Source organism: Camarhynchus parvulus, chromosome 1A (genome assembly GCF_901933205.1).
Source record: "Camarhynchus parvulus chromosome 1A, STF_HiC, whole genome shotgun sequence".
Lineage (NCBI taxonomy): Eukaryota > Metazoa > Chordata > Aves > Passeriformes > Thraupidae > Camarhynchus > Camarhynchus parvulus.
In genome coordinates, this window is record NC_044586.1 from 19,334,147 (window position 1) to 19,358,161 (window position 24,015).

The 24,015-nt window shown below is 47.3% G+C and overlaps 2 protein-coding genes across 6 annotated transcripts in view; both read left to right on the forward strand.

The window, feature by feature from the left end:
* POLR3B (RNA polymerase III subunit B) overlaps positions 1 to 755 on the forward strand; it is a 72,402-nt gene extending 71,647 nt beyond the window's left edge. Inside the window, exon 28 of the mRNA XM_030959647.1 lies at positions 117 to 755. Within this exon, the coding sequence (XP_030815507.1) occupies positions 117 to 246 (130 nt within the window). The 3' untranslated portion in view covers positions 247 to 755. The remainder of the gene's footprint in view (positions 1 to 116) is intronic.
* A 9,795-nt stretch (positions 756 to 10,550) lies between these two features.
* Positions 10,551 to 24,015, forward strand: part of RFX4 (regulatory factor X4) — an 87,827-nt gene continuing 74,362 nt past the window's right edge. For all 5 annotated transcript variants that reach the window (XM_030959716.1, XM_030959713.1, XM_030959714.1 and 2 more), the window contains exon 1: positions 10,551 to 11,002. Coding sequence is in view for 3 of the 5 variants with exons in the window: in XM_030959713.1 (XP_030815573.1) it covers positions 10,960 to 11,002 (43 nt within the window). In the remaining 2 variants the exon portion in view is untranslated. The remainder of the gene's footprint in view (positions 11,003 to 24,015) is intronic.

Below are 24,015 nucleotides of genomic sequence, written 5' to 3' on the forward strand. Positions count from 1 at the left end.
TGTTTCTAGGACTGTGGCGAGTGTTTAAATGCAGATGGATAAAACAACAGTGGCTAGTGTCAATTGAGTTTTTTCAGCAGAAGTTATTGACCAACTCTCTTTGTTTGTTTCCCTAGGTGCCACTACTGCAAATCTTCATGTCACGTGTCTTCTCTGCGCATACCTTATGCCTGTAAACTCTTATTCCAAGAGCTGCAGTCCATGAACATCATACCTAGGCTAAAACTTGCTAAGTACAATGAATGAACAAGATGAAAAAGACCCCAAAAAAGTACCTTAAGGAATGATATGAAAATCCAGCATATCTCACTGGGAGTTTTTTTGGTGAACAGGAATAAACTCTAAAATCTGAATGGAGGTGCAAGACCATAGGAAATCTTTCTTACATATCCTCCTTGTGTTTAAGCTGACATGGAAGAGTCAGTGAAATGCACTAGGAGCTGTTCTGAAGCCTTGATTAGTCATGAACAGGACATGTGGGAATTGAGGAATATGGTCCAGCAAAGCACTTGGATCACTTCAAAAAATCCCATGCTTGTGTTTGAAAAGGTCTTTGCTGGGCTAGGTTATAAGCAGAGCTAAATACACATCTTATTCATAGAGGTTAAAAATGTTTTCCAAACCATTGTAATAAATGTTTTAAATAATACTGGCTGAATATGTTGACAGTTGTGTAAGGATGGTAAGGTGTTAAAATGTCTAAACCATTTTCTGTTCCTAAAGCATGTTCATTAAAGTGTTAAAATTTTCTAAAATAGTGTCAATGTTAGAGAAATGCAACTACTTTCTCAAGGGCTTGAGATCAGACATTTTGAGTGAGATTTCAACATGCAGGTGCATTTGTGTGCCAGCAGTGGTGTGCTTGTACAGGTAGTATGTTGTCAACTAAATGTATGCAGTTTCCGTGAAGTTCAGGGGAGGAGGTAACTGCATATGTAGCAAGTGCATGATACAGCACACAGATATCCATTCCATTCCTACTGATGGTAGCAGATCTGATAACACGCTGGCTCAAAGTCCTGAAAAGACAGGCTGCAAACACTAGGTAATGATCATTACCTAGCGTGCTGTCATAGGACTCTAGAACTTTTTAAAAATATTAACACAGCCAAAACATTTTAAGAACAAAACAAAACCAAACCTATGAAGAACAACAAATCCTTCTCTGACAGTGAAACAGGTTTGAATGACCTGAAAGGATTTAGAAGGGGAACAGCTGGTTTGTTTTCATGAAGTCTAAGGCCTAGAACTAAAGCAGTGGATGAACTAAGAATAATTTAGTACTCTAAACTGACGAGCCCTAACTCAGAAAAGCATGCAGTTAACTTTTTAAGCAAAGGACATCAACGTGCACAGACTTCCTTCAGTGAAAAGCAGCACTCTGGGTCAGTGAGGATACTGAACACTGCCTATAATGTAGAAGTCCTGAGATGCTCTTTGGCTCCTCATATGGCTGAACTTTGTGTGCTGATCCTTACGATCCTGCTGATCCTGACACTGCTCATGCAATAATGTTGCTTCTGTTCCCTTAGCTCTGAGCTTAGATGAGTATTAGCCTGAGCAGATTTCTTTTTAGCCTTCCACTAAATGCCTAAACCTAAACTTTTGTGTTTGGGCTTAAAAACCAAGCCTGAAGAAATACATTCTTCTTTCCTTCTCTTTTTTTCCCCCCATTTTTCTTGCAATTGGACTGGTGACAACACAAATGTCAACACAGCGCAAGCTGGATTGGAAAAGCACTTGAAGCACCTCTTCCAGCATCCAAACAGCTCAGGGTTATTTACGAAAGAGTTTTAAGAGAATGAGAGACTGACATCCTCCACACTGGAGGAAGTGGTTAACCAAAAGCCTCAAGTGAATGAACAACCTCTGCTTTGGTGCCTGAGATGCCCAGCTGCGGCTCGGGAGCACCAGCAGAGGGAGTGAGCCTCTAAGGCTACGGCTGCTGGGGGGCACCACAGAAACACGCTGAGGATAAGGGTCCTTGCTCCCTAGTCCTCTCCCTAGGTTGGGTGGTCAGAGCTGCAGGACATGAAAGACTTAGTAATGTGTATGTTGCACGTGTGGAAATTGAAGCAGTTACAGCAGAGAGGGAGAAGGAACAAAAAATGTGCTCATGAGTAACCTCATTGAGAGAAAAGGTCTGTGCAGCCCTGAGGAGGAACCTTGCAGCTCATTCACCTCAAGCTGATGGAAGCATGGGGATGAATGGATTTTTGAGGGTGAAGGATATCCTGTAATAGCTGGAGTTTTGAAGAAAGGAGCAGCCATAAGAATGATAGATCCAGTAAAGTATAGAAACTAGACTTGTCGGGCAGTAACTGAGGGTCACCCACTATCAGCTACTCTGGCGTTACCTACATCAGCTCTGTTTATACACCACTGCTGCCTGACCTAAGCCTGTGCCTACACTGGAGGCTTATTTGAGTGCAGATCTGGGTTGAAACTGATGTTTACTTTTTATGTCTCTCGAGGAGGCAGCCTATGTTCCATCATAATTGACACCTACAAGTAATCTCTTGGCAATGGAATAAGCATTACAAAACCAGCAGCAGAAACAGAACAAATGGCTATGGATTCCTGAAATATGGTTGGTCAAAGTGGCAATTCATGGAAGGAATCCTACTATAGTCAGGAAAAAATTATAATGCATGGACTGATGAGGTAAAATACAGAACCCCAGAGCTGTCACATTACTTTCCTCTGGTGAGCCTCATCCTTGCAGCCGTTTGAATTATCTTCCCAGACAACCTCCCCTCCCCCCCTTTTTATACTGTGGATGCCTTCAGAAAGAAGGTCCTATGTCAGCTCATGGCTGCACTGCTGGAGCTGGTATTGCCCAGATCAACCCTGCCATCACTGTCTAACTACTGAATTAGATACCATATTCTGAACAGCACCTGACAAAATCTGAAGGCTTTAGCTCTAACAGATGTGGCTAGAAAAGTACCATAGGGTTTCCATTCCATTGCAACTTCTTTGTTCCTTGTATGTAGTGCCCAGGTCTTGAGCATCAGTCTCAGCATCAGTCCCATACCAGATGTAATCCATTTTCTGATATGAGCTAGAGCTGTGTGCTGCTGTTGGAAAAGATACATAGCTCCACGTAGTATAAGTTATCACTTGCTTTGCAGATAAAGGGTTAAATGCTATGTATCCTACTGAATACTGTACATGTCTAGCCCTGCTGTTTGGTTGTGAGAAACAGAATGAAGCCAGGGCTGAGCTGCAGAATGCTATGGGGTAGAGAGCAAAGCACAGGGCTTCTGGCCAGTTCTGGAGTTGAGAACAACACAGGGCACTAGTTCAGAGTTCAGAGAAACAGCTTCACTTCAAATCATTTCTGTAACTCTTACAGGTATTTAATTTTTTTTTCTTAAGGTAAATGTATCCAAACATAGAAATAAGAAAAACAAACTGTAAAGGAAAATGAAGGCAGACTGGCCAATTTTCAAACCATTCAAAGAGGATATATTATGAAATAAAGGCATACTGAGATGTAATAATTTTAAGATGAAAGTAAAGGAAGGGCTCCCACTATGCACAATTGGTTTTGTTTGTAATGCCCATTATCTCGTTAAGAGTTTTCCTTACAAAGAAGCTTCAATGTGCAGCAAAGTGAGCTTTTTAGTTCTTTGGACTCCTTATTTCTTGTTTAAACAGGGAGGAAAACCAATGAAAAATATAGATGCGTGATGATGAGAAATTACTGTGTCTCTTCTCACGTTTTCTAATGGTAAATAGAAAAATACCTATGGTTTATAGCAAAATGGAAGTACATCATAATTAAAAACCTATAAAGACTGAAGAATATTTCACTGGTTTGTGGTAACAAATGGCAAACTAATGAAAAGTGCTGTGCACCTGACAATGAATTTGCAAGCCCTGCTCAGACCACCTGTAAAGCCTGACAGTAACTGGTGTCACACAGCTGCAAAACAAAACTAGAAGGGCTCAAAATACTACGGTACTTTGCCCCAAGGCTCTTGAGGATGAGGATGGCCCTAGTGAGTGGGAGCATAAACCTTGAAACAAGGTCACTGGCTTGCAGCCCTCCCACAGGAGCCCTCCTCAGCCGTGTCTCAGCCCAAGCACCTCTGGAGCCGTGGCAGGGAGCTGGCTTAGCACTGCTGAGAGTGCCTCCAGCCAGCCTCTCCTCCCATTGGAGCTGAGGATTGTTTTACAGCCCTTTGCCATTTCAGCAGGGCCATGGGGCGCTTGATGAATCCCCTCCTCTGAAGAGGACGTGACTTGCCCAGGGCCACAGAAAAACTGTGCCAGAACTGGGATCAGGGCTCCACAGTCCCCAGGTGCCAGACACGTGCTTGCCTTAAAACTGAGCACTTCATCAAACTGTAAAATCCAGCCAGATGGTGACTCTTTACTATTATCTGGACCAGTGCTGGGAGGCTTAACGTGTGCAAGGCACGGTGAGGATCTGGATTCCAGTTTCTGTGTCTAAGGCTCAGAAGCCCAGAAATGGACCCATGTTTTGGACCTAAATGCTGCTAGGAACTTGAGTGTGTTTAAACCAAGTTCTGACTTCAGTCCATCTTTCTCATGAAATATTTCCATCTCAGCATGGGCCCACCAGTTTCAGTGGAGGAAAGTTCCTTTCTTTGGGAAGGGGTAGAAAGGTGCAAGAGTAAGAACATCTACTTTTGTCAATCTTACTCTGCCCTGGATATGTGGCCCCAGTCAGACTCTGTGCTTTCAGGTAGTGAAGACTGCATGAATCAGTTTTGCCTCTCTGTGATCATTTAAGAACTCACCATATGAACATGGGAGGCAAATACAGCCCCTCTGCCTTCCTTGCGTATGAACATACATCCCCAAAACACCAGAACTCTCAGTTAAACTCTCCAAACCTAGGTCAGAGCTAATAAAGAGAATTTTTGCAGTTGGCTTTTTTTAAAAAGCAGTCTATATGGGCTTTATCCTTTCCGTCTCAAAATGAACAGCAAAAATTTTTGTTGTCTACTCAGCAAATGGACTTAGGCCTTTGTTCCACCTTCCAAAAAATTCTTCCAAGCTCATGAGCTGCCCATTGCTCTTTGCATCTCACTGCTGTGGAAAAAAACAGCTGTTTCTCCTAACTGCAGTTACCTGTTTATTTATGTGTTTCCTGAGGCAGGTAACTCTGAGATGGCTCTGGTGACCACATATTTTTTCCAATAACTTTGTTGTGGATGTCCTTATCCCCTCCTCCCAGTCAGTATAAAAACAGCATGTTAGATCCAAATCAAAAGCAATTCCCTGCTGCTAACTGCAGCAGAGCCTTTGTCTTTCACTAGCCTGAGTTTTGGGGAGCTCCTTGACCTATGCATATGCTTTACCATTGCAGATGGTGCACTGTTGTTATTGTCTACTTGACAATAAAACTTTATAAACTAAGAAATAGCTCAAGAACTAAGAAAGAAATTGGCATGCTTAACAGCGAAGTTCTAATTTCTTGCTAAGATTATGTTCTAATAATGGAAACAGTTTTCCCCTGAACTCCTGGTGAATTGGGAAGTTGAACTCTGCATTCAAGCCTCCCCTGCAAGTCAGAGGCAGGCACTGAAGGTAATTCTCTGTGCTCCAGGCAGATCAAAAGAAGCTCATTATCAGTCGATCATCTAAAAGGATATGACAGCTTCACATCCAGTTGTTCGGCAGCTGAGATGCAGTCTGGAATGGATCTTTTCTGTGTCTGTTGTCTCTAATAGCTTTTAGGGCTGGCTCTTCTTCCAACACACAGTACAAATCCTCTGGTAACTAGTACCAGCCACACACAACAAAAGCCAGCTAAATCTGGTGTAAGCTCAGAAATCAATGACTGCTTGCCCTTTTCTCAAACTCAAGTCAGCAAGTGTCTCCCAGGCTGAGCATTCTGGTCAGCAGTCCTGGGGGCAGTGGTTCTTCTCAACTACACATGCTGATACTACACAGGAGAGTGATTTCCCTTTCTCCATGCAGACTGACCAGTGACCAGTGTGAACCAGTATTTCCACTGGTCTCTTCTGGCAACACTGTCACTGCACTACTTTTTATAAACAAGAAAAGAGCCTGGGCTGAGCAAAATTCCTTTCACAGACATTAATAAGAGAAGATCATCTAAGGCTGACCGTGCTCATCTTCAACAAAACTTGGCTTCAGAAATGTCTACAGTTACAACATACCAGCTACAATTCATGTTACTTTTCTTTCCAACTAAAAGGAAGGTGCCCCCTCCCCTGTGCATGTGCAATCCATCATTTGCATGCCTCTGCTCTTCTGCTATTTTCTCCCAGATACCTGCATATGTGTCTGCCCTAGCCACTTTGTCGTGGTGCTTGCGTCAATTAAAGGCTTTTGAAGGAATTGGTGCACTTGTTTACCTAGGCAGCCTTTTGATGTTCCACTTCCAGTTCCTGCATCTGTCAGCATCATGTTCCCCAAGCACAGACATAGAGTTGATTCCAGAAGTCATCTGCCAGCTTACTCCATATCCTGTCCTTCACCTATACGTATGGCTTCCTCAGGGGTGTTAATATATGTAAAATAAAGTTAACATTTCCTGTTCTGGTAATAAAGATGAGGAAGTGGGAAAGAGAAGACAGTACAGAAACAAGATCCTTCTCTGTTTCTTCCGTGGGATTTGCCCAGAAGATGAAGATAGCAGAAACAGGAACGGAGCTGGGAAGGAAGGTTGACAGAAGCATGGGTTCATACTGGGAGGAGAAGGCTGCTGGCTCAGGCAAGAAAATATGGAACCACTCACTGTAGGCCACTGATAAAATAATGAAGTGTCTCTGTGTGTTTGGCTGTTGCCAGCAACCTTACAGTCTTCACAGAGATACATCGGATCCAGAAGGATCCCCTGAGTCACTGAACTCAGATCCCTGGTATTGCAAAGAGCCATCTTATGTAACTCCTTTTACGAGCAATTCCCATCCATTCCTAAAACGAATGCAGGCTGCCTGGGAATCAATCTATGGGAAAATTTCATTACAACTTCAGCCTTAAGTTGCATTTAGTAGAATTAGCTAAATTAATATATAACAGTTTAATTTTTTTTTTTGTTCCTGTGCCAGTAGTTTTGCTGAAAATGCTTTTCTTGGGGTTTTCCCCCAAAATATTTGTTAGAGTTCAGTACAGATGCTCAGAGTGTAGTACCAGCATAAGGAGCTTTTTATGTCAAAAAAGTTGTGGTCACAGCCTACTGGCACAGACAGCTGTAGAGTAAAAGACAGTCCAAGAAATGTGTTTTTCTGAAAGATCTCAAAATACCTGGGTGGTAAGTTGATACAAACTGTTATACTTCCACTCTGCCTCTGTTTTGCTGAACCATCAAAAGAAACTCCTCTGTTGGTCACCTTAATTGGTATGTCAGCTTTGCATGCAGTTGTTCAGCAGCCTGGAATGTGTCTTCTCTTCTCTTGATGATCTTGCTCTCTCTTCCTGCACCAACAAAAGTTTGTATTCTTTCTTGAATAAAGGTGATATTCTTTTCACAATAGCAGCAGAATCCCAATCCACTCAAAATGCATCATCTGATGCAGCGTAAGGTTAATATCCATATATTTTATGGCTTGTGGATGATCTGCATAGGCAAGAACTTGGAATGAAAATTCCCAATTGTATACTTTTTGCATCCTTGCTGAGACCTGCCCATTGTATTAAATCAAAAACTGTAGCTAGTGACTTGTAGTTCTTCCATCTGAAAACTGCCAGCCTGCAGCACAGGAGATGCTCTGTGCTTTCAGAAGAATAAAGTATTTTATTAAGTGTCCTATGTGATACCCAGAAGCGTGAGATTCTATTTAAATAAGTAAGCAAAACCCAAATAAGAAACAGTAATGGAGCTATGAAGTACACTGGGGTAACGTGAGACACCGGAGGGGGGATTAGGTAAGCCGGAAGGCAACGGCATTGACATATTCCACATGAATGTGGGGACAGGAACTAACCTGGAGAGGCAGGGAGTAAACACATTGCAGCAGGTATCTCTGGTCTAACAAAAGTGCTGCTGCTGATCCTACCCATCATCCTCCACAGAGAACACACACCTTTGCATCCTGTCAAAGAACAGCCCAAGCCTCCAGACATCCAGGCTGTGCTAAATCCCGTCCTTCTCATCGCCCCCAGAAAGAGCATATCCCTATCTTCACAAATCCTGTATTTTCATTTTGCTCATCTCTGAAATACCAGCAAACACGAAAGCATCTCTGAAGCTTTACACCGGTGAAGGCGGAATTTCTACAGGCGCAGGGTGCCCGTGATGGATCCCCTGCGGCTGCCACAGCCGGTGTTCCATTTCCAGAAGCCGGGCTCCTGCCTGCGGGCACCTCCCCGCGCTACTGAGCGATGGATGGCGAGTGCCCGCGGGCTTGTGCCGGCCCAGGGCTGGGCGCCTTGGCCCCGGGGCTGCCGAGGGCTGTGACCATCCGCTAAAAGCCATGGTGACACCAGGTAACTCCCCGCGAACAGGCGGCGCCGGCGGCATCTCCTGGGTTTTAAAGATAACGAGGGTTTCAAAACCCCTTGAAGAACGAGCTCCGCCCTGAGACAAAAATGTCCCTGAGGTTTCTGGGGGGTCTTCTGCCCCCGCACGGAGCCCGGGGCTCTCCTGAAAGGAGCAGGCTGGTCCCGAGGGGCCCTCACCCACGGCTTCCCACGAGCTCCCCTTAGGGCTTGCATCATTCACGGTAAAGCCCTGGGAGAAAAGAAAGTGGGGGAAATCCATTAAAAGGTGGAGAAATGTCACCGTTTTGGCGGTGACAATCAAAATCCACCCGCATAGTCCGCAGGGGCGTTTAGCGGCGGGGCTAAGCGTGTCCACTCGCTGTGGGAGCGGGAGGCTCGCCGATACGGGTGATGTGGGCGAGGCGGCCGGGCCAGAGCCCCTCGGGGGCGGCAGCCGGTGACCGGGCAGCCCCGAGGAGGGCGGACCGGGGGCGATGGGTCCTTCTGGGCAAGGCCGAGGCGGCCGCAGGAGCCGCAGGCCGCGCCGTCGTGGGGAGGCAGCGTCACAGAGCCGGCCATGCCCGCCCTGTCGGGGCCCCGGTGCGGTGCCGCCTGGAGCAGAGCCAGCCCGGCGGCACCGGGTGCTGCGGGGAACGGAGAGATGGAAGTTCCCCGTCGGGATTTCCATGGCCGTCGGGAAGGAGCAGAGCCCTTGCGTTGGGTTGGAGTTGGTTTTTGGTGGTGTAGAGGGCAGAGGGAGGAGAAGCATCAGCCACGGAGGCCTTGCTCCCGCCTCGCAGGACACATCCCCGCGGCGGGCAGAGCCGGTCGGCGTCCCTGTCGCCACTGCGAGGGCTTCTCCGCCGGCTGCGTACTCGATTTTACCACATCTCTCTCCGATATTATTTTTACTTAGTGCACATTGGGGGGTCCCCACGCCAAAATTCGGCCTGTGGGGGTGCGCAGCGGCCGCCCTGGTGCCCGCCCGGCCCGGCCCGCAGGGGCGGAGGTGCTCCGCCGGCTCCCCCGCCGCCGGCCCGCCTGGGGATGCGAAGGCACCGCGGAGCTTCCTCTTTAGCAACTTCGCCGCTTGTTTTGCTGTGTGGAGTTGTTGGTTTTGTTGGGGTTTTTTTCCCGACGGGGAGAGGGAAGGAGGGGGGGTAGTCTGGGTATAGGGAGGGGAGAGGGGGAGAAGAGTGGAAAACGTTGGCTCTGTCCATGGTCAAAGTAATTCAGCTATAATCCCCCTTTCTCTTCCTCTCCTGGAGCTCTATTCATATTCTAATCACAGCTTTTCCTTCCCTAAACCAGCCACTTTTATCAGAGCCCTAGCTTTGCACTTTTACTTCCACTTCCAGCACATACAACCGCACGCAGAATAAGCAACTTTTTCCAGCCTCTGTCCTGCCCCACTCTCCCCCCGCAGTCCACTAACCCGAAAAGGGATCCTCGCATCCTCGGACTAAAGCTGGGAGGCAACATCAGTTCGAAAATGCACCCGTTTAGTTCTTCAGTTCGGGGATCTCCCACCCCCTGCTTTCCTCCCGGTCCCATGGAAAGCTCTCCGCTCTTCGCTGCCAGACAAGCCGGTGGCGAGCGGCCCCCACCCCGCCTTGCTCTCTCTCCCTGAGGCCCGGGAAAACGCACGAGAGTCCCTGCTGCAGGTCTGCAGTGCCAGCATCGCTTGCAGAGATACTGGCAACTTCTCTCTATCCTCACACCCCCTCTTTCCCACACACATCGCCTTTTTTTTTTCTTTTCTTTTCTTTTTTTTTTTCTTTTCTCCAGTAAACTAAGCTTAGAAGATATTTGGGAAGCTGTGCAGCTTCCAATGCCATGTGCCCGCGAAGGATCCTAACCCAGAGCCCACCGGGAGGAGGAGTAAGAGGAGGAGGAGGAGGAGGAGGGGAGCTCGGCCGCGCTGCACGCACACCCGGCAGCCCCAAAGAGCACAACCCCAAACCTACTGCCCGTTTGAAGATCTGAGCCAATTTTGATCTCGGTCTGTAATGAGCCAAGGACCTTGGGTGGGGGTTGGGGGAAGGAAAGGAGGAGTGGAAAGACCGCTGGAACTTTAAATAAGAAAAACGTTTCTAATGCTCTAATAGAAGAGGGAAGTCGAAGTGTTGGGATTGCGTAGATCTAAGGCCCCCCCTTTTTGGAGGAAAGCTTTTCTTATTCAAAACAGCATCACAATGGGCTTCACATTGAGCCTTGCCACATCCCCATCTGAGTAGCAGCCATTCATCAGGCTGGCTGGCCTATCAATGACATTTCTCCCATCAGGGCTTCTATAAAATGATGCTTTTTCCCATGAAACATCCGCAAACATTTTGACGGGTCTGGCTTTGCCCCGCTGGATTACGGAGTGTCCCTCTCTCCCGCTCTACACCCCCCCTCCCCAACTATCTGCCTCTGTCCTCTCTCCCCACCCCCTCGCCGCCACCCTGCTCCCTCTCCCCTGCGTATCTCTGAGACAGGGGCTCTGCACAGCCCGGGACCTTGGGGCTCCCGTCCGTCCATGGGAAGAGCATGCATTGCGGGTTGCTGGAGGAACCCGATATGGACTCCACAGGTAAGACCCCCCGCAGGCAGCGGGCTCCTTTAGCCCGTTAGGGAGGACTTTTCAACTTGACCGTGGCGGCGGGAGCAGCGCGGGGAGCCGCCCGCCGCACCGGCCTCGCAGGCAAATGAGCCCGGGCGTGTGCGGGGGACGCGGAGGGGGAGCTCTCGCTCCCGGGCTGGAGGAGCCCTATGGCTCCACTTGCAGATACGATGGAGCAGAGGGTGTTTTTTGGTTTGGTGGTTTTTTTGGGGTGGGGTTTTTTTTTTCGCCCTTCATTATAGGCTGTTGGCCAGCAAACTAATTGCCTCTCCGCTTCTAGTTTTAGGCGCTCAGTTAGGTTAGTGCAGCAACGAGGCGAGAAAACAGTTTGGGCGAGAAAGCTGGGTTTGCGAGGGAAGATGGTTGGTGGGTTACAGCAAGCCCAGCACCGAGGTCATCCTGTCCCGCGGGCAAAGTCGGGGCTGGGCCGATTCGGAGGGAAGGAAGTTTGGGGAAGAGCAGGGCTGGGTCTCTCTCCGCGCACCTCCAAAAGATGCTCTGGCCGGTCCCGTAAGCGGGCGGGAGAACGGTGGCCGAAGTACCACCAGCGGGCGCCGCCAGCGGGGAGAAGCCCCGGCGGGAGGGGACAGGGACGGCCGCAGAGGCGAGGCCGCCCTCCCCGAGGGCCGCGGCCCGCGCTCCGCCACCCGACGGCCGCCTCTGCCGCCCGGCCCGGCCCGGCCCGTCCCGTCCCGTCCCGGGGCCGGCGGCGGGGGACGTGAGCCAGGCCCTAGGCCTAGGTCTTCCCGCTGTCAGCCGGCAGCCTCCCGAAACGACGGACCCTGCTCTCCCGCTCCCTCCCGCCCCCCTGCCCGCGCTCCCGCCGTTTCCACCGCAGCCCCTGCGCTCTGAGCAGAGCGCAGCCCCCGGGCTTCCGCCTGCCGAGGAGGGCGGGCGGCCGCCACAGTCACCTCTGAAAATTTCATTTATTTTATTAGCACAGGAGAACACCCCCTCCGTCTCCCCTCCCTCCCTGCCTGCCCGCCCAGGCGTTCCCCAGGCGGACAGCCCGCAGCTTAGGTAGGGCTCAGCCCGGTAATGGCCCTCCCGCCGCCCGCTCCTGACCTATCCCGTCCCCTCCGGCAGCCGCTGTGCGGGCTGTGACCGCCGTGCCCGGCGGCGAGGTGGCCGCGGAGCTGAGCTGCCCCAACCCCGCAGAGGGATCCGGTCCCCTCCGCGCCTCCCCGACGGCCTCGGCGGGCCGCGTTACGCCGCTCTTTCGGGGCCTCGCCGCTCCTTCCCGGCTCCTCCGGTGTTGCCGGCACTGTGCCGGTACATCTGGTGCAGGTGGAGACGGGGCAAGGGGCAACAGGGAGAGGCAGTCCCGGTTCGGAACCGCTTCGCTCTGTCCCGCCACAAACCTGCGAGGGTCTTTCTCATCCCTAGCTCCCAAGGCGGCCGATGAGGGCTTTGTAAAATTTAAATACTGATTAAAAATAAGGGGGGAAAGAGAGAAGGGGAGAGGTGTTGCCCGACCCGGCTCGGCTGTTCCTGCAGCGGTCCGAGCGCGGAGCGCTCGATGCACAGGGTAAGCTTGGCCCCTCACCGGCCACCGGCGACACCAGCCGGGTTTGGGCCACATTTGCTGCGGGGTCCCCGGCACAAAACCCAGGCGAGATGTTCCGGGGAGAGAGTGTTGGGCGAGGAAGGAATCGTTGAGTTCGGGTCAGAGCGTGCGCAGGAGCTGAGAGGGTGTTAGATAAAGTTCTCTTGCCGTCCGGCGGCACTGCTAGGCGGGGTTAAGGGGACTGCCGGCAACATCTCGTTGTCGAGAGGAACGGACCTTTAGGGAAAGAAAAAACCAAACCTAACAAAAAAAGCCCCGCATTTTCTGTCCCTCCTTTAAGAATTATCCGTTCTCGGGCGTAGCCGAGAGAAGGAACTTCGTTTCCTAATTTCAGTGAGGTTGTAGTAGGAGGCAGCATGATTGATTAAGATCATATTAATCGGAAAACACTTTAGTCTTGCTAACCAGATGGCAAGAAAAGTGGAGCTTTGCAGTTGTCTCATTCAGACACCTTAACCTCCCTTTCACAGGACTTAATCCAATTAGCTTTTCTCCTGAGTTTCAGTTGTTATGTAAAGATCCTTTTGCATTGCGGAGAAATATGGCTTCATTGAAAAAAATCAGTCATGTTTTAATTCCTCTTCAACAGATTTTCCCTAAACCACCGGGATTAAAAGAAAAAATCACCCGCAATTCTAATTTTAAGGTAGGGGAACGGTTTGCTTCCTTCACCTTCCCCAACAGTGCCGTGTGCTTCCAAAGAGTTTAGCTCACGTTCCTCTAACCTGTTGAGTGACCCGTGGGGGCTGTCACAAAGGCCAAAGGGCTTTCTGGCTGCCTGGGTCCCCGGAGAGCCCCCAACCCCAGGTGTCTGGCGGCATAGCGGCAGCGCACCCGCAGCAGCGCCCGGCCCCGACGGCCCAACCCAGGCGCGGCGGGGCATGGCGAGGAGCTGCCCTCGGGGCTCTCCCGCGGCCCACACAGCAGGGCCACACGCCCTTGTCCATGGGACTGTTACATGTTTCAGCGCATGGTTTTTCCGCCGCCTTTAACCTCGTCAGTCGGCCGCCCGTCCCCGGGTGTAGTTTCTGAAGCTCGTAACTCCCCCGTGCCGGGCCAGGAGCAGTCGAGCCGCCGCCGATCTCCCTTTCGCTGTGGGGCACTAAGGGGTCATTCCGTGGGGATGTATCCGGCTTTTGGGGCTTGCCCCGCGCTCGGCCCTGCCCTCACCTCGCAGCCCCGCCGGCACCCGACAGCTCCGTGCCCGCAAGCTGCCTTGGGACGGCGGCACTGCGCCCCGTCTCACCCCGGAGGAGTCGGGGCTGGCAAGAAGGCGGCGGTGGGCTGGGTGCTCCGGGCCAGCGCCCGGGGCTCCTCGAGGGGCGGCTGGAGAGGGTGGGGGAAGCTTTGTGGCCGATCCCGAGCGCTCATAGCTGCGGCTTTCCTCAGCCGCAGCCCCCCCTAGTGACGTCGGCAAGGTGAGTGTGGGGCACTGCCGGTGGGGCACAGCCCTCGCCCCGCTGCCCGGGCCCCGCGCCGCCCCGCAGGAGCCGTCCCGCGCAGGAGCGGCGTGCGGGGACGCGGGGCGCCGTGGGTTTCCCGGGGGGCTGCCAAACTCCCTGCCCCGCGGCACCCCCGGGGAAGTTCCCGCCGCGCCGCTCAGGGAGCAGGAGCCCAAGGAAACAGAGGCGCGTTCTCGAAGCGTAACTTTCCTGCACAGCTCAGTAAATAGCCCTACTTATTTCTGTGTTGGAGCCAGGCAAAACCTTCGCTGGTTTTCAGGCACTAGATGGATGAGATCCTTGGGACTTGGAGCTGGGACTTAGGAGCTGATCCAAAGCCCATTAAAATGAGCAGAAAGCCTTTCAATGCTGTCAAGGACGCCGGGATTAGGGCCTTAAAGCAGTTTGAACCACGAAAAGCTGCTTCCACTGCCTGCGTTGGAAACTTTGTGACAGTGGCCAGATTTCAGTCTATCTTCTTATCAACATAGACAGGTGTTGCGGCAGTGGTGGGTGACCTTTGCTACGAGCTTGCCATTTAAAATGGATCTAGCATACTAAGCATTGATTGAAGAGAATTAATGGCTTTCATATCCTGGTTCAATTTATGAAATCACCAGTATTGATACTAAATACTTGAATGCTAGTTGGGAATAGAGCTGTGACATTTCAGAATGTATGTATGATGCTAAAGTATGTGATCCTAGGTCCTGATTTGTTTAATCCAAACAAATGGTTGATTTTCCTTCTGAAAACTGTTTGCTTTGCTTATTGCAACACAGTAAAGAGGAAGCTTGCTATTGGCTTTTTTCCTTTCCTTTTTTTCATACTTTTTCATACTTTTTTATTCCAATAAGGAAAAAATCCGTTCTTTATGTTTTAGATTTTGTGTTTATAAAGGTTCTAACCCGCTGAGCAGTTAGGATGATCCAATGATTCTTTTGAATCCTAAATTTGATACCATATGGAGATACAGAAGAAATACCACTGGTCTGTTATATAGTTGAACCTGAGTATTTGTCCTATGTGATTTTGTATCTTACAAGATTTTGCAAACCAAAGAAATGGAGCAGGGAAACAAAAAAACAATAAAAAAGTGTTTTCTTTTGTGTGAGCTGCAGAGTTTGTGTGGGCAATGTTTGCACGGCAGGGCCCAATTCCTGTCATCTCCCTCTGCCTTCAGCAGCGGCAGCAGAACAAGGATCTAAACCCAGGTCCTGTCACTGGATCAGGTCTTCATTTCTGAGGGGGTTTTAATAACTTTGTAAAATCTGCTGGGATTTTTTAGAGGTTTTGAAATGTGATGAAAATTACCTTGACGTAAGAACTTCATCTTTTAAGTCTGACTCAGAGAAAAGAATGATTTTATGATTTATTTGTCTGCTAATGAATTAATTCTAAAATTCTTAGTGAGAGGCAATTGTGATATTTTTCACTGCTCTGTAATATTTACCTGCAGTAAAGATCTTTCAAAGGATGGAAAGAAAAAAGAACTAAAGGTTTTGCATAAGAATAGCTATAGAACTGTAGGAAACTTTCATTTATTTAAGTTGCAGTTTATGGTTTACAGTCCTCAAGATTTTGAGTGTAATACTCATTACAAAAGAGATTCTGGATTCTGACAGATAAAACTTTTGGGTGTGGACTGTAAAGAAAGCTGTAGCCTCAACTGCTCTATTTCAGGTGCGCCTTTACTATAGTGAACATATATTGAGCAAAGACCTTCTCAAATGTAGAAGGGGCCATTTTGTGCTAAGATACTTGTGATGCTGCTACAGCTGTCCCACAGGAAGTCATCAGAAGAGTATCCTGCCTCCATCAGGGTTGTTGGCTTGCTTGCCTTTAGAAAAGAAGGCTGATTTTCAGCTGGCAATGCACTGAGTGTGCAGGGAAGGAAGAAGGTTAGCGTAGTTGTAAAATCTGCAGTGTCTTTGAATGTAAACACCTTTGCATTTTGCTAGCTTAATTTTCAGCTGGTTTGCAAGTTAGGACAGTCATAAAGAGGTGCATCCTCTGGAATACTATTTCCAAACATAGGATTTCGGTATAGCAAACTAAAGATCAAACTGTGGGATCACTGAAATCTGCTTGGTGATGAAATTTTAGTACCTCTTCAGATAAGACTTTTGAAGAGGTGGCCTATATACAGCTGGGGCTTGATTGATCATAACAATGCCTTGAGAGCAGTGGTGGGCTGTCATGTAACTAATACAAATATAAGGTCGGTCCTTTGGGGATACTTGATGTGACATTGGAGTACAAATAATTAGCTCAAAATTCTGTGAGTGCTGAGGTTTGTGAATTTCCTGAGTTCACGCTCTTGTCTGTTTCCCTGCATCTGTGCTGGATTTTCTATTAGTTTCATTGTGTGTGAAAAAGAATACCCAGTATGATCCCACCCTGCTGGAGCCCAGCATCCCGGCTGGATGGGGATTTGGTTGCTGACATACTGGGGAGGAAGATGGATAGTGTAAAGGCTATTCCATGGCTGAGCGATCCTATGGATAACAAGTGGAGGAAGGAAGAGTATGTGGTGATGATTAAGCCAGTGGAGACCTGTGCGGGTTTTTTAGGATATCTGGACCACTGGCATGTTTACTCACCTCTTTAGGATCCTGTAGAATTGTATATATGTGCCAGGGACTTTCTGGGAACTTTTAAAGCTAATACAATTTGCTGTTAGAGATGCGTCCTGATGCTGCAGTGGCTCTACAAGGGAAACACCTGTTGAAGTCCATGTGTGTGCCTGAGAGAGGACAGATGCCCAGGGTTAACATGTAATGATCCCTCCCCACAGCTGGAAATGTGTAATAATTTAATTGTAGCTATTTTACATGCATAACTAGCAGTACTGGCCTGTCTTAATTTACATTTGTTTTTCTCTCAGGAGATTTGCAGTAAGAGTAGTTTATTAGCTATGAAATACTAGCCAGTGTTAGAGATGGTGCATAAAGTCAGCATCAGGGTCTTTCTTGCTTGCTGCAAGAGCTATCTGCATATAAACACATGTTGAATTAAATGCTTTTGACCATTTTTCCCTTTATGATAAATTTGAAACCAGGAAAAAGTGGAGAGGGTTAAACAGAGCCTTGGTTCTCACTGCACCCGGTAGGAGAAAGCTCATTTGCAGCTTAATTTGCCTGAAGTCTGAAATGTGAAATGCGGGGCTCAGTGCTGTCTTGTTTCCTTCACTTCAGCTACAGTTAAGCACTTCGTTTTCTTTTATTGGTAATTGAAGTTAATTTCTCTGAGATGAAAATTGTTACAGGAACCAAGGAGCTGATTCAAAGCTGTGAATGATATCTTCACAATTAATTAGCAGCTTATGCTGAACATTTTTGTGCAGGATACCAAATATTATCGTAAGAGCAAACAATATATTTCAGATAGCCAGAATATTCTCTGAATGACTGATTCCCTGAAATTATAGCCCTGGGAATTAGAGTCATTCATTTCAGAGTAGTAGGCTGGGGACAAATGCTGGGATTTCATCTGTTCTCTAGACTGGCTGTAGTCACAGTCTGATGCTGTGATTGTCACTCTGACAGACTTTGTGCTGGAGCTTTGGGCACTCATGAACCCCATGGCAGAGATTGAAACAATTAAAACCACAAAATCCTCTTCTCTAGGGGCTTTCATTTCCTTGCTGAGATTGTATCTAGAAAAAAACTGATATTTGCCTGGAAGAAAGGACTCCATGTTTCAAGTGTTAGAAATTACCACCCTTTTTTTTTTTTTAATTAAAGAATACTGTAAGTAGAAATACTTCTTGTCATTCACCTTCTCTTTCATCTCTTTTTAAACTTCCACTCCTTAAGAATTATACTATCAGAGTCCTGTTTCTTCAGCTGGTTTGGCTACTTGGGGCAAGACTTAGAGATGTTCATATTAAGGCAAGTAAAATTCATTAAATGAAAAATGTCTTATAAATAAATATAAGTTTGCAAATGAGATCTACAGGTCAACAAAGACAGGAGCTTTCTGTTCTTGTAGAGGTTGGTATGTTGAGATCTAGCTTGTGCTATACTTGTAAAGCAATAAAATACCAGAAATGCAGTGACAAAGGAAATTTAAAAATAGTGAAAAAAGCAAAAAGTAGAAGTACCACTAAATACAATGTTAAAACCATTAATACACTTTTTTTTTTCCCCTCCATTCGAGAACCCTTTTAACTGCTAAACTATTTCAGGAGTGTTTGAACTACCTCAGCTACAGCTGAGGAAGGGAAATATGGAGGGAGAGCCCAGTTCGTTAGTGGGATCTCATGACTGGTCATCTGGTGCTGGGTGGAATCACCTGTGTTTCAGAGCCGGCTCCCCCATGGTGACAGCAATGCACACCTAATTCAAAAGGCCTCACAGAACATCCTTTTTACTACTAAGGTCACTTCAGCACTGTATGACAAAGGTGCAATCTGCTGCAAAAAAACAGGAGCTGTTTTAGAGGCCGAGCAGGAAAGGCTGTATGTTCTCCTAATACTTTAGGATCTCACTGAAGCAGACCATTTGTTGAATAAGATTCATGGATGGTTGTAGAAAGTAGACAAAACCTTACCCTTCAAAGGGGGAAAAAATCCTCAACAACCTGACTTGTGTGGTTCCCACCCTCATCTGACATTCAGTTTAAACACGAGCCGATGGCAGAATGTCCTAATTAAGCAAATGAGTGCTTAATGCTTCTAGGTACCCTACTCCTGGCTGTTGCTATCTCTGATGCTCAGAGGAAAGTAAAATCCTTCCTGCTCTTTTACCCCTTAAGAGCTTAAGCAAAAGGGGAAACAAAAATTCTTGGCTGGTCATTAAAGTAACAGTGGCCTGATAGACACCACAAAAAAAAAATACGGAGCAGAGCAATATAAAAGTGGAGTCCTGGGCCCCAGGATGATGTGATGAAAGACGCCTGCTCCTGCAGTGGGTGTTCCTGGGTCCACAGGCTCATGTGGTGGTGGAGGGACTCACCTACCCCTCAGCACAGCCCTTCAGCTCTAGCTCTCTGTCTGCCAGACCAGGCTAAGCAGCAGGATAGAGATTTGCTGGCTAACAAGCTTGGCACCCCAGGGCCACCAGGAAAGGAGCTGTGCCCAGTGCTGCACGTGAGACAGAGGTCCCACTGGGGACAACACGATGGAAGAGCCGGAGCAGGAATTCTCAGCAGGACAGGTCTGAAACGTGCATTTTGTGTCAGTAAAAGGCTGCTTCTTTTGGACCTCTCGGGGTTAAGGGTAGAATCAACTATGTTTTTGTTATCAAGGGAAATTTGGCCCTATGAGAGGCGTAGTGCAAATGACACATTTGCTAAATGGTGTGTTGTGTTTGCACACCATCCTCTGTCACATCTTGGCCTCCTGGGTGTTCACTGTATGACAGCAAAATGTCTTAACTCAGAGGAGGAGAACTGAAGAGACTTCCAACGTCCATGGCAGAACAAGGTAGCTGCCCGGTGATGTTCACTCCATGCCCTGTGCAGGCTGAACGCAGGGACTGTTCCCTGCTCTGCTCCTCTGTAAACTGTGCCAGTGCTTTCTTTTTCCCAAGCAGTGGCAGTAGCACATCCCACTGGTTGGACTGTCTGGCTAGAGCAGGTTTTCCCGAGCTGGGACTCACATTCCTATCCTAAATGTAGAGTCATGGGGACAATACTGGTGCAGGGGCCCCTCTAATGCAAACATTTTTTAAAAACGAGTTGTGGTAGGGGTAGCAAATGGCCTCCATTGTAATGAGGTGGGTAGAAGTAGGGAGGACTGCGTTTACAGAGCAGTTTAATCACATGGATGGAGCAGTGTGTTCACCTCTCCTCCTTGCTGGGTCATTTCCACTTTGAGCTCTGCAAACAGACCATCTATTGAGCAGTTAGTATTCAGTGCTGAATATTCAATACTAGACTCTTGTTTTGGTGAGTCTTGGGCAAAAAAAGAAGGAGGAAAGAAGACTTCTCTTTTTTTCTCATGTTCCCTCCCTGAGTTTGCTTTGCATATTGTTCAGAGGAGACTGGAGTCTTCTCAGAAGAGCCAGGCTCCTAGTTTTAAAAGCTCTGGTCTACTTTCATAGTACTTTGTAAAGGAGGGGAAGATAATTTGGAAGGGAATAAATTCATACAAGGTTTACAAATCTGTAAGTCTAGGCACATCAGGACTTAGCAAAGACTTTTTGTCAACCGTATTTAGACTGTAACAGCATGAAATTAGTTCTGAGGGGTACCCATCTTTGTGGGGGGATGTTATGATGATTTATTAATGTCCTCTCTGCTAGTTTTGGTAGGCAGATACTCTCTGTGTACATTCTGAGAGCAACAGCATTCATTTGTTTCTGTCTGGTGTGTCATATTTACCCACCAAATGGTTGTGAATGATGTCACGGCAGCATCCTTTGACAGTAATGAGCAACAGATAGATATGGAGTAGATATTCATAAAGGGAGGAAAAGGGGTCACCATTTGAGTCAATGTAGCCTCTTTATATTTTAGTTCACACTCTTTTTCAGTCAAAGGATTGTCTCTTTCCTACTGCTGTGATTATGTCCTAACACCTGATTCATGTATTCTGTGCACACTTGGGTCTGTCTTCTCATGTTCTTTCAGTCTGCTCAACTGGATGCTGTTTCTAATGAGAAATATTTACTGTAGCCTCATTCCTTTAGGAGTTGACCTCTTTTCTCCTGATTAAAAAAAAATAGAAAGCCTCTATAGTTACTTTCTTTTCTCCCATCCTTTATTTCTGACCATGTCTTTTTCTTTCTCATTCATTCTTTTGTTTCCTTTCCATTTTCTTCTCACCTCCTTTCCAACAACCAGCCTTGCCCCTCCTCTCTCTCTCCCCTGAGCCCCACAACTAATGTTTTGTGTATCCCCCACCCATATCTCACATATTTTCATTTTGTTATCTTTGTGGGGCTGTCTTACTGATGTACTACCATCTCTGTGCCAAATTGGCCTGCCTGCTGGATTCATCAGCTCCTGAGGCAGAGGGAAGCATTTCATGGGTACTTGATGCAAATTCTGTTTCTTGAGCCATAGCTCTCCTGCTCAGCCAAATGATTCCAGCCCTGTGTAATAATGAAGCTGAGCTAAATTAAGATTTGAGAACTTCATGTCTTCTCATGCACACTAGTAAGCTGAGAGACCATGGCAGCAGCTGGGAATGTCTAACCTAGAAGCTTGGGAGAAGAGACTGCTGCAGGGTGGAAGAGATGGGAGAGGTACCTAGAATTTAAGGCCGTATGAGCTCACTTGTGTGTCTCACATTAATAGCAGAAGAAGTTAATGGAATCTGGGGCAAAAAGGGGTATCAATTGATGCTGAGCTTTTTTTCTGGAGAAGAATAGGTCTGGCAACGATCAAGAGACATGTATGCATTTCCTTGAAAGGACACATTGCAGTTAAATTTGAGACACTGATAGCCTTTCCACTGAGTTATGCAGCAGACCCTGACGGACCAAGGAGCCATAACACATCCTGTTGGGGAAGCATGAGGGCACATTTTGCTGTCTGCAGGGTTGGTGCTTGGAGGCACATGATGTGTGTGATGATCTTACTGATGAAAAGATTGGCTGCATGTTGCACAACCATGTAAGTTAAAGTTCAGCACTGGGAGAGCTGAGTTGGTCAGTTACTGGTGTCACTAAGGGAATGTGAGGAAATGTCACCGCACTGAAATCGGGCCAAGTGAGGTTTGCTTTTCTGCTAAATGAGGAATGGCTTTGATGAAGCAAGAACCAAGCAACCATTACTGATCTGGTACTTACTCTTCAAAATGAAACAATAGATAGCATCTGTGTGTGACTGGGAGAGGGAAAGGGCTACTTCTAATTAACATGTGTATCGAGTTGGAAATGCAATAGCAATATGCTATGTGATTCCAGAGAAGGGGGCAGATAGGAGTTCCTTATTTGAACCAGGGTAGAGGCTGCCCTAAACACCAGAATCATTATGCAGAAACATCTTGTATTATAGGGCTTCTGGGGGTGTTTTATCTGCATTTAGGATGCACCTTCATAACGAGGAATATTGTTGGCAGAATACTTAAATGAAAGAAACATTCAGATGAACTTCTGCACTGTGCCCAGCGTAAGAATAGCACATCTCATAAGTTCCAGCTTTTCTGCCCAAGTATTCTGGAGGAGTTAAAAAAATTATTATCTGTGGTGCTTTTTGTTATTAGTTTAAGTATGGCAGGTCAATTTTTAATATATTTTATCAAATAGTTTAGCAGAAAATCAATTCTGGGAGTGAAGATCTGGCTAAACAAAACAAAAGAGCTCTCTCACACACAAGAGAGTTATTCTTTGCATTCTTACGATATCATGGAGAATCTTCACAATGCTTTTTCAGAATCATAAGTCAAAGAAAGAGAACAAAAACATTCCTGCCAGCATCTACAAAGTGCCCTGGACCAATGTCCATTAACCCTGAAATAGATCCAAAAGAATAGTATGCCAAGAAATGAGAACAAAAGGACTGCAACAAGAGTGCCTGACATTTTCCCCTGTTGGAAATGAAGTAAAAAGTTAGATTAGGAAACAAAACACTGAAGTATCTGGCAGCTTGTCAGGGTAGCAGCTCTGGCATCTGCACCAAGGCCATGCATCACTGTCATCCCTGAGGAGCAGGTCTCTTGGAAGAACAGAAGATGGCTGTCCAGGACCAAGGAGGACACTGGCATGATTTCCTGTGGAGCTTGAAGATGTTCCTGGCAGCTAGCATGCACTGACTGAAGGGTGTGTGCCTTGCCAGCTGATGGCACCAAATCAGGCAGCAAGGAGCAGAACCACGCTCTCTGTGGCAGGTCCCCCTTAATGGTTAGAGAGGGGCTGGTTTGTGGACTAGGAGTGTCTGTGTGCTGAGGTAGTTACAGGGAACAGCAGCTGGATAATGACCCTTGTATGGTCTCAGAAACCTTTCATTTGGCAGTGGAGAGGAGGAACATTTTGATTACATCACCTATGAAAACCTAAATCTTAGAAAATTACTGTGTGATTGGCTGTCCCTAGTAGCTTGTTCTGCTTGATTTTAGTAGATTTTGGTAAGTTCAGTGCCCTCAATGGGAGCCAGTGGCTGCCAAGCCCTGTCATGTCACAGACACACTTATTTATAACAGTGTGCTGAGGCTAAGCAAGATCTTGTTTAGGTCTTGCTTTTGCAGTACACTGAGGCTTTATAGATAAAGTGATTTTTGTTTGCTTTCTTTCAAAGAGAGTGTTGCTTGAAATGCGCTGCTGTAACCAACCTGCACAGCACTCCAGCAGCACTTCTCAGGTGGCAGATGTGCCTGTAACCAGCGGTGCTGTGCTGCAAGGTGTGAGAGAGATACAGAACATGAATCCTGCTTCTACTCAGGCCAGATGTTGCATACAGCAGGTACTAGAATAGGTGTTTAGTAGTTTGAGGGTCAGACTTCAGGTTTATCTCCGGATCATTACTCCTGAGAGAAAGAGATCATCTCTTTTGCCTTTAAGGGACAGTTTTAAACTAGTGATTTGTCTTATAAGTTATGGCCAATTGCTCCAAGGCATTGAAGTGTTACAAGGTGAAGTCTTCACTTGCATTTGTCAAAATATTACATGCACTAGCTCATTTTTCCTTACTTTCATTCAGATAGCATTTAGAAATTAGATTTTCAGCACACTAAGGGATGGCCGAAGCAGGCAGGCTACTCAGACTTTATGAATTTTACAGCTCTAGAGGTTAGAAGTCCTCTGTCCACAGCAATGATGCAACATGGAGAGCATGAACAGAGTTTTTGGGGTGCTGGCATGTCTCAGGCCATGTTCAGCAAGATCAGCTCTGCAGAGAAAAGCTCAATGAATCTTGAAAACCTCAGACTTACTCTGAAACAGACAACAGCAGATGCTGTCAGAGCAGTGATGGTTAATAATAAGAAAAGATATAGAATATAATCCCATCAACTCTCCTGTTGGTACCATGGGCTGTCAAAATGGAAATGGGAGGTTCTATGACCTTCAGTCAGCCTCTTGAGCTTT